An 11333-nucleotide genomic window follows, 5' to 3' on the forward strand; every position below is an offset into this window, starting at 1 on the left:
GTGTGAACTTTCTTTTCTTTTTTTTTTCTTCTTCCAAAGTTATCAATGACATCTAACATAAACAAAAGGATGTTGGAGCAATGATGAGCTAAACATCAACACGATAAACAATTTGAAAGCAACATTTTTTATAAAGTTTAATGATTTATTCAGGATTTTGTATATATTGGGGCTGAACTTTGGCTACTTTACGTTTTTCTTTTATTAAGGTATGTGGGCACTGCATTTCCTTCCAGCTGATGGGTACCATAGGATAACCTAAAATAAAAAAAAACAATGGCCTAAGATGATTCATATATTTACAACTAGAGGATAAATGATTCTGACAATCCATAATGCAGGAGGGTTTTCTTTTTCTTTTATCCATCACTATTCATATTTTTTCTATTTCTGATTTAATATATTCTTAAATAAGTTGGGATGAAGTGGAAAGTTATAAAGGAAGAAATTTAAAGATTCTAAAGTTCTGAAGCACTGCAGTATTTCATGTTAAGGAGAGGGAGATCAATATGAATGAAACAAATCAAAGAAACCAGAGTAGAGGCAGCTCATAATCAACCAGAAACATAGAGCAGAGGCTACTGCAGTAGCTACAGAATAGACAAAGAGAAGCACAACACATCTATGAGCCAGAGGTTGGAGTTGATGACCCAGTCATTGAAATGGCTTTTCTTTGGTGATTTATTTCTATTCAAAAAATCTTATTCTATAATAAAGTCTAAACACATCCACTCTCACAGGAAATAAATTATTCTTCTGGTGGAATAGCCAAGAGAAGTATATTACTTTTCAATCTCCTTTCAGCAATATAAAAGGAAAGCAACGTGGGCTTCAATAGTATTAGGAAATAGTAAGCTAAACTAGTGTAAAGTGTCTAGTCAATAACTTTGCTGTCTGCCAAGAGTGTTCAACTTAAAGAAAATACTGAATAAACTATACTGGGGTGGTTACACAAAAAAAAAAAAATTTAATTTAAACACTATACCTGCTTCACTGGTTGCGACTACTACTCCTAGTTCATTTTCAGCTGTGGTCAACAGATATGAATGTGCATCTCCCAGTGAGAGATAATCAAGTCAAGGATACATTAACAGATATTCATTCACAAAATCAAGTTATGATTACAAGACATCACTAAAGACTTACAATTTCAAGAAGGTGATTCTAAGAGGACTCTTGAAGTGGTTTCCTGTAACCCTCTGGACTTATAAAAGGTTTTTATGGACTCAGTATTGCAATTTCATGATGTCAAATACAAAGTTCATCACTGATTATAGTGGTGACCTGTACTTCCTTACTATTAAGTGGACTAGACCTGGAAGAAAGTTAAGTTTCTTTACTGCCAACCTTCACCTGTTTCCTAGCAAGATAGTATTTCCTCATGAAGGCGGTGAGCTGGCAGAATCATTAGCACGCCAGGCGAAATGCATAGCCGTATTTCGTCTGCCGTTACGTTCCAAGTTCAAATTCCACCGAGGTCGACTTTGCCTTTCATCCTTTCGGGGTCAATAAATTAAGTACCAGTTACGAACTGAGGTCGATGTAATCGACTTAATTCGTTTGTCTGTCCTTGTTTGTCCTCTCTGTGTTTAGCCCCTTGTGAGTAGTAAAGAAACAGATAGTATTTCCTCATGACCAGACATATTTTTCATGGAAGACTGGAAACAAACAACATCACTTGTATGATAGTGATGCTTGCTTACAATCATCACAAGATATCAAGACAGGGACACATATATGATGGCTTTCTTTCAGTTACTCTCTACCAAATCCACTCACAAAACTTTAGCTGAACTGAGGATATAATAGGACAAAGAGCTCGGTAGAGAAACTGAAACCAAGGCCACATGGTTGTGAAGCAAGTTTCTTAGCCATACCTGCACGTACACATCTGTTTTTCATGCTGGCATGCGTTGGATAGTTTGAACAGAGAGCTGCACCAGGCTCCAGTCTGATTTGGAATGGTTTCTAAGGCTGGATGCCCTTCCTAACACCAACCACTGCTTTTTATGTGGCATCGGCACAGGACTCTTGCAGGCCAATCCTCTTCACCAGGGGATGCAGCCTTAACACTTCTGCTGTTAAGTACAGGCCTTCTTGAGTACGATAAGACACCAGGTATCTCAGTCCTTTGTCGTCTCATCTGAAAGGTTCAGCATTCTGAGGTGATCCTTCAGTACTTCATCCCATGTCTTCCTGGGTCTCCCTCTTCCATGTGTTCCATCAACTTCGAGAGATCACCACTTCTTTATGAAGCTGTTGCCATCCACCCACATCACATAACCAGATGCATTTTATGCTTTGCATGAAAACTGCTGAGGTATAGACAGTGATAGTTGACATTTATTTGTCAATAAATCCTTCAGCAGCTCTGCACTTTTAAAGACAAGTAGAATGAAAAACCTTAATTGAAAACAGGTAAGTGTTTGTGACAAAGAGCACATTCAGCTATAAAAACAAAGCTTCGATAAATTGTAATAAGCAGGGAACAACAAAAGAAGATAACCAATGACAGAGTATGTTAAATTATTTAAAATATTATGTATTATAAAGAAAAGGATACAACTTTAGCTACAATGATATCACCAGGGCGGAAACATTGATACATTTCAACCTAGAAAGGAATATAAATGTTAGAAATGGAACATATAAAAAGTTTTTCTTCAATTTTGGAGCTTAATCAACGACCTCCCTAATGAAAATTGGATATGTCAGAATAATTCACTTGAATAAGTTTTAAAATATCAGTGGTAGTATCATGATTTTAATTAATGATTATATGACATTCAAAACTAAACCTAAAACTTAGAGGTTACATTTTTAAGAGGCTGAAATGGGGTTCCCCTGAAAGATCTCTACTATAACTTTAATCGACAGGGTATGTAGTTCGGAGATCAGGTAGTATCTCCAAGTCAACCCACTACTTTTCCACATTGAGAGGTTACAGTTTCAGTATTACGAATATGGTCAGAATACCGCAAGAAAGAATCACAAGACATTCTTCGAGTTGAGTTGACCAACAGAAGATCACAAGCAAGACGGTTGGATAATATCTGTAGTCTCAGTGGGTCATGCTTGAGAATCATCATCATCATCATCGTTTAACGTCTGTTTTCCATGCTAGCATGGGTTGGACGATTTTGACTGAGGGCTGACGAACCAGATGGCTGCACCAGGCTCCAATCTGATCTGGCAGAGTTTCTACAGCTGGACGCCCTTTCTAATGCCAACCACTCCGAGAGTATAGTGGGTGCTTTTTACATGCCACCGGCACGGGGGCCGGTCAGGTGGTACTGGCAATGACCTTGCTCAAATCTTTTCACACATGCCACCGGCACAGGTGCCAGTAAGGCGACATTGGTAACGATCACGCTCGAATGGTGCCCTTTTACGTGCCACCGGCACGGAAGCCAGTTGGCTGCTCAGGCAACGATCACGCTCGGATGGTGCTTTTGGCACCCTACTAGCATGGGCACAAGTGCCAGTAAGGCGACACTGGTAACGATCACACTCAAATGGTGCCCTGGAAATTTAATGACAGTAATTTCTGAGAGGATTCTATGGAGGAGGTACCTGAAGATGATCCTCCTAACAATAGTGAGCAGTGAAAATAGATGGACAGATAGATCTTTAAATAATCATGTTTTATAAAAATATATTCAATAACCAGATATAAACTCAAAACAGAAAGTTGATTTACTAAAAACACAATTTAAACCATCACAAAAAAAGAAACAAAGAGAAATTCAGTCACTTACTTTGTCTTTCTCAGTAGCTTTCACATCTTCTTTCCTGTCAAAATTAGACAAAAAACTAATGAAATATCAAATAGAAACATCCCAGGTATGAATCATTTTAAGCTATTCAATACTTAAGAACCAATAACAATAATGCTCTAACAGTACCAGTAGAAATTCCATAATTATTTTGAAAATTGTATGATGAAATTGTATTTTTCTGAAACATTTGATTCTTGACAATGTGTGAAAATTCACACAGGCAGTATTGAAAGGGGCAATTAATCAATCTACCTACCTACCTATCTATCTATCTATGTATCATATTCTACTTATAATTCTGTCAATGTATGTATCTGTTTATTCTAACAATACAAACATTTAAAACCAAATAACTAAAAAAAAAAAACCTAAATAATTGCAGTGCTCCAGATTTGCCTCAGCCTTTGGGCTGCTACACATGAAAAGGTATAAGTAACATCCACAGTTACTTGCTAAGGTTATTTCACTTTGATTTAACTATGTATCAATATATCTAGCCATTCATCTTTCTGTCTCCTATCTGTCAATGAATATATCTATCCACAATATTCTTCTCTAACCTCTCAGCACTAACACACACACACTTTCTCTCTCTCTCTCTCTCTCTCTCTCCATTTCTTCCTTGAACTAACCATTTGACAGCATCATGAGGTTGTGAGTTCAATTCTCGGATTGGGCTGTGTGTTGTGTTCTTGAGCAAGACACTTTATTTCACACTGCCTCAGTTCACTCAGCTGTAGAAATGAGTTACGGCGTCATTGGTGCCAAGCTGTATCCGCCTTTGCCTTTCCCTTGGGTAACATCAGTGGCGTGGGGAGGGGAGGCTGATATACATGGGCAAGTGCTGGCCTTCCACAAACAACTTTGCCCGGACTTGTGCCTCGGTGGGTAACTTTGTAGGTGCAATGCCATGGTCATTCATGACCGAAGGGTGTCTTCTCTCTCTCTCTCTCTAGTGTAATGGACTGTATCTTTTTTTTTTATTGTAGGTTTTGTCAATCAAGGCTAAGCAGTTAAGTATCTTGTATGTCATACTATAAAAATATTTAAATATTAAGGGTAGGAATCCTGTTTTCTACATAACAGAAACTGGACAATATTTTCATGACAAGTAAATTCATACCTAATTAAGAGATATTTACTTAAGAACAAGTTATGTTAGGTTACCAATGTTCTATCATAAATTTCTAGGAATTAAGACTGTCATACACAAACTGAATCCATCTTCCTAACTTCGCTGCAATTGTTACTTAAATATACAAACATAAACTTGATGCAACATTCTCAGGGTGCTACATAAGACTTAACACATACATCTAGCACTTCCTGATGAATGTGCAAATAATGCAGGATATATTCTTTCTACTGATTTGATCAGATTGCAAGTTGCTTCCAAGTATTTGTCTATATACCTTCATGTCATATGTCATGCCAAATGTCTCCTCTGAGTTGTCAGATCGTATCCAACCCAAGCAGCATGGAGGATGGATGTTAAATGATTAAACAAATATGAACTGGTGCTATTTAAGGTATTAAATCAAGTGAAATAAATAAAAAAAAAAAAGAAATATATTTTCTTTCAGAATCATCAACTTACCTTATCATTCCTCTAAATGATTCACGTAATCTAATTTTTCCAACATTCATTATAGAACACTTACAAAATCGAGGGTTCACATTAGTTATCTAAAATTAAAAAAAAAAAATAATCATATATACGGTTATATATTTCTTTACTGCCCACAAGGGGCTAAACATAGAGGGGACAAACAAGGACAGACAAAGGGATTAAGTCAATTACACTGACCCCAGTGCAAAACTGCCACCTTATTTATCGACCCCGAAAGGATGAAAAGCAAAGTCGACCTCAGCAGAATTTGAACTCAGAACGTAATGACAGACGAAATACCGCAAAGCATTTCGCCCGGCACACTAACGTTTCTGCCAGCTTGCTGCCTTAATCATATAATCATATCTATGCTTATAGAAATAAATATGTGTCCATCTACGTGTACAAAAGAAAGAAAAAGATATTCAATATTTATTAAAATTTAAAGTTTCATTGTTGCTACTTTGAAATTTTCTTTCCAAGGAACAGTTTAAACTTAGGAAGAACAACAGAAGGCAGATTTTATTTTGGATTTGCATCGTGTCTCATTTACTTTTAATTAGGAATAACAAAACAAATTTAAGATATAATGCTAGCTGCCATGTATCTCTTCTGAAGCAAGATACCTGCCCTTGCCTCTTCTTTCATAACCCCTGTTGGATCCCCTCAAACTATCTAACCCATACTAGCATGGAAGAACATTAAATGATGATGGTGATAATAGAATGTTTAAGGACAGTTTTACCTTTGCTGTAACTAGTGCATCAACTGATGGCACAATATTTTCTGTTTTAGTTGTGCATACTTCCACCAATGTCTACAATAAAAATTTTTTGGAAAATCAGCATTTTAAAAAATAATATATTGTGTATATTCAAAGTTTACATCTGAAAGCTTTGTCTTTGTATAAAATGTTAAGGAGTATTAACCACAATAAGATATGACAGCTATAAACACCAAATAATGTGAACTAGCTTGAAAATTTGATTCTTCTTCATAGATTTGGTATGCAAGAAGGCTTACTACTATTCTAAAGTACATGTATACATGACCCCCACACACACACACTGCTATATAGTTAAGTAATTAACTATCTACCTAATTTAGATCAGCATAAAGCTTACTGCTGAACTGAAAAGTAATATATTTTTGTCTTAATTTGATTGAAAATTAAATGAAGGAGATAAAGCTTCTGAAGGTTTCTGACAAAACAAAAACAGGTATCTAAGAACATTTGTATTAAATGCACTGATAATCTGGTAGCAATGTCCAGCTATCACTGTATTAGCTTTTAAGATTTCAAACTGGACATAACTTGATGTAATCAATTTTAGGAAAGTACAGCATGAAAATTATGAATTGACTACAAAGATCTTGATGTAACTAAAACAGATATTATGTATACCAATTTGAGACAAACATGCTTCTTAATATGAAAATAGAACCTACAAATACTGTAATACAATTAGTAACGCAATTATCCTACAAGTAATAGAGACTTGGTTGGAGTCACACCCATGAGCTGACAGCTCTTTTCTATTCTATATTGTGCCTACCAGGCACAAATAAAACACAGCAGATAAATACTTAATAATGAAACATGGTGTTTGGTAGAAAAGATTTGAAGACACACATATATATATATATTATATATATATATATATATATTATATATATATATATATATACACACACACACATATATGTTATTTAGGGATAGTAGTCCCCATCATCACACCAAATAAAAGAATTTTAATTTAATACTTACTACTCATTTCTCTGCTACATGTGTTTCTTGAGGTTCTTTTACGGTTCCTTAAAATATAGTATTTGGTATCGAACTATGATAAAGTTATTTTAGAGGCCTGATTATTGGGGTTACATTTTAAGAAAGGTTCCTGTAAAATACTGCGTGCTTAAGGAACCGTAAAAGAACCCCAAGAAATACGTGTAGCAGAGAAATGAGTAGTAAGTAAAAAATTAAAATTCTTTTATATGGTGTGATGATGGGGACTACTATCTCTAAATAACATATATTTCCTCATTGAGAATAATTTGAACCCCTGTGATGCCGGAATTTTTATTATTAATAAAATATATATACATACATATATATATATACACACACATGTATTAAAGCTTCATCCTGTTGCTACAAGTATTTTATTGTTAGCTGTAAAACATTTGTTGCAATATTTTCTGCATCCTTCAACATACAAGGCAATACAACACTTATGAAAAACACAGAACTGGCAATAGAAAAAGAAAATGATTAATCACTAAAGTATAACTTACTTTATCTTCAGTGGTTTCTGTATGAAGGAAACCTGCTAGGCTTGAATAAATATAACCATTTCGGATGTAGGTCCCATTTCCACTACATTTATCATCAGTGAGCTGACAAAGCTTTTGCCCTAAAAATCAATAAACATCTGGATCTTTACATATTTCAAATACACAAGAAAATTTTAATACCACAAGAAAGAGTTTTGTTTACTTAGTACAATAGTATATTTGCTATAATAAAAGAGAGAGAGAGAAAGATTAACCCTTTAGCATTTAAACCGGCCATATCTGGCCAAAATATTCTCCCTTGTTTTATGTTCAAATTGGCCGGATCTGGCCTCTCACACCAGCCCTACAATATCGTTTTAAAAATTAACAGCTACCTCATCAAAATCTCATAGCTACAAGATAATGCATGATTAATTTAAAATAATGTGAATAAATAAGCATTACTTTTGACAGAATAATGTGAATACTAAAGGGTTAAGCTAGATTTTTAAAGAAAGGAATTATTACTTCTTGGCAACAAATCATTTCTCATTCCATGCAAAAGACAGACTATTAGCAAGTGTACGAATAACAATCATAATCATCATCATTTTACATCCATTTTCCATGCTGGCATGGGTTGGATGACTTGACAAGAACTGGCCAGGGGCTGCTACAGTCATGTATGCTGATAGTAAAAGATCTGCATTTGGGTACAAGAGGTTTTCTTGTTTTATTGTGATCAATGCTGCAGCCAGGTGCCATATAGTGAAAGGACCTACTTCATCGATATCTCACTGAGCCAAGAGGCACCAACGAAATTTGAACTTATTTAGGAAGTTAACATGTGATACCCATCAGTTCCAAAAGACCCATTATTGATGGAAGAGATCAATCTACTAGAAACCTAAGATTGGACATCTCTCATTGAAGGATTCATTGCACTCGACTCAGTGGGGTATTATCTGAGTTCCCAACCACGTAATTAGCTGCATGTTCAAGATTGAGCTGACACTACTAGAGGAATGTTACCCAACACAGCTAGGCCCCAGGATAATTTATAGAACAGGTGGATTCTATTCTATCAGCCAGGAAAGGCAATCAGAAACCATAGAAACCATGCCAAAGCAAGCATTGGAGCCCAATGCAGCTCTGTGCTTGTTAGATCCTGTTAAACCATCCATACCAGCATGGAAAACAGATGTTATACAATGATATGAAATTTGAGTAAGGGCACAGACTTGGAAACTGAATCAGACAGTAAATAATATATTTTTTAAAAATCTGTGTTGAACCATATCTCCAGGATACCTGGGATTTTGTTTGATGTTCTTGAACCATTGCAAGTCAATACCTGCAGGGAGGGAATTTCAGAGGACCAACTTGCTAGGAAGGACAAACTGAGAATAATGATTAGTGCAGGGCCTTGAGAAGATCAAAACAAAAAGAGCAAACAAGCACCTGAATGGAGGTGGTAAGTGTCCAGCCAGTTGAGGCCGTTATAATAACAGAAGAAAGGCAGAGAGAGAGAACATACACCTGTGGGCTTCAGGTTGAACCTCTTCCGGTGGTCGTCCCTTGTCGTAGTGGAAGAGTTTGTGTGATCCAATGATTCTGAGAGCAATACCGTCTGGAGTCTTAGACTCCTGGTAGGGCCACCCATAGTGACATGGTCGAGGATGAGGTCCCAGACTAAACACGACCAAACACCAACATCAAGACCCCAACGGCGGAGCAAGCAGAGGAGGGCTATCTCAAGTCACCAAGGATTGACTCCAGCAGGGGGCAACGCCTGGCAGGTCGGCATGTCAAAGGTGGATAGACTCCAGGAGCTCACTGCAACCAGCTTCATCAAGACTGCACGTCTCAATTCTTTATAGTCGTAATGTATGTCGTTTCAAAGGTATTTCTATAAAATTTCATTGAAAAACCCATTTTCCTAAAAGTTGAGAGAAAAACTCGGATCTTGTGAATTTTCCGAAGTCCTCTCCCCATCCTCCCGTTGCTTTGCGCGCATGTTTTTTCATATTCGTTTCCTACACATTGTTTTACACCCATTCCAGTATATTTTTGGATTTTTATTTCCGGTTCAAGATGTAAACATTAACCCAAATTTCTTTATAATCGTAATCTATGCAGTCTGAAAGGTGTTTATATAAAATTTCATCAAAAAAAAAAAAAACCTATTTTCCTAAAAGTTAAACTCGGATCTTGAGAATTTTCCGAAGTCCTCTTCCCCACTCGCGTTGCTTTCCATGCGTTTTTGTTTTCATATTCGTTTCCTACACATTTTTGTTTTACACCCGTTGCTCTATTCTTTTTTATTTCGTTTCCAGGTAATATCGTAAATATGAAGTATTATGCCCTTTTTTTTTATTTTTAATGTTACGTCGCCAATACAACGCTTCGTCCAGTTACTTGCCCTGAACCACAGAATTGATCATTGACCACAGAGTATTAAAATGATCACATTATCCATAAATCTTTCAATATCTACTCCTGTTTATCACTTGCTCTTCTCTCTCTATCCTCTCCTTGCACAACAAATGTTTTGTTTACGACTCTTATTCATTTCACATTTACCTCTCTCAAAACGCGTTTTCAGAAAATTTCATAATTGGAATAAAATTACACTAAAACCGGCAAAAGTGTAAAGTCATTTGACTTCAGTCCCTTTTTCACTCCTTTTTCTAAGTTAAGAAATAATGCTGTCTTCAAAAAGTTGTTTCGACATTGACGTTCAGATATATGAGTGCTGCAGTTACATTCAATTTAGATAACCAAGACATGCTGTACAGAACTATTCAATTTCATGAAAAACACGTTCTATTTATACAATAAGAATAAATGAAGTTGAAATTTTGACATTAAAAAAAAGTAAATTTAACGATACAAGTACCTAAATGGTACTTCTCTGTGATACAAGTACCTAAATTTAAATTAGAGAATATCATATATTAATAAGTTATAGTAAAGATCTGAAAATATTAATAAAGAAATACAAGGTTTGGGTTTGAAACATGATGAGGGAATCTAGGCATTGCTATTTATATTTAAAATGTTTAAGAAGCATTAAAATGAAATTTAAATTGTACTTTAAATACAAGTAGTATTTTAATATAGATGGTAAAATAATATATTGTAGATACAACAAAGCTTCATATAACAGGTTTCTAATTAAAAAATAATCGGTTACTCACCAGGTAAACATATCCCTGATTTCAACATGTTGTATACGAAACTATGGATTAACAAAGTTTACATATCATTATCAGAAGCCGCTTAGGAACATTCCCGCCACCTAAGATTATTGTTTTGATTTGGAAACATTAGGTTTTGAAATTATTTTACCAAACATCCCGGTAACAAAATTGTATTAGCTAATTTCCGTTGATTTTTTTTTTTTTTAAATATCGTTAGAAAATTCTCAACTGTTTGCTTTGCTTTGGTTTAAGTAAAGGCGATCCTTCGGTATAAGTACACACGTGACTTTGTTTACATTTCTGAAGATGTAAAGAAACAGAAACCCTTTTCTCCCACCCCTAACCCTAACCCCCTCATATATAAAAATTAAAAAAAACACTTTCTTGAAATGTATCCGGTACTTCCGATACTTACGCCTGTACTTATACCGAAGTTACGCCTAATCTATCTTTTTTGTGCCACCAGCG

At 35.5% G+C, this 11333-nt stretch overlaps 1 protein-coding gene across 1 annotated transcript; it reads right to left on the reverse strand.

The window, feature by feature from the left end:
• Positions 1–131: 131 nt before the first annotated feature.
• LOC115232339 (exosome complex component CSL4) lies at positions 132–11062 on the reverse strand. Its single transcript, XM_029802175.2, has 8 exons — positions 10863–11062; positions 7684–7802; positions 6134–6205; positions 5377–5465; positions 3759–3792; positions 2564–2614; positions 986–1067; positions 132–258 (listed from the first exon to the last, which is right to left on the reverse strand). The coding sequence occupies exons 1-8, from the start codon at positions 10888–10890 to the stop codon at positions 146–148; spliced, it is 588 nt and encodes a 195-aa protein (XP_029658035.1). The 5' UTR covers positions 10891–11062; the 3' UTR covers positions 132–145.
• Positions 11063–11333: the final 271 nt, after the last annotated feature.

This window comes from Octopus sinensis, linkage group LG2 (assembly GCF_006345805.1).
Source record: "Octopus sinensis linkage group LG2, ASM634580v1, whole genome shotgun sequence".
NCBI classification, from domain to species: Eukaryota; Metazoa; Mollusca; class Cephalopoda; order Octopoda; family Octopodidae; genus Octopus; species Octopus sinensis.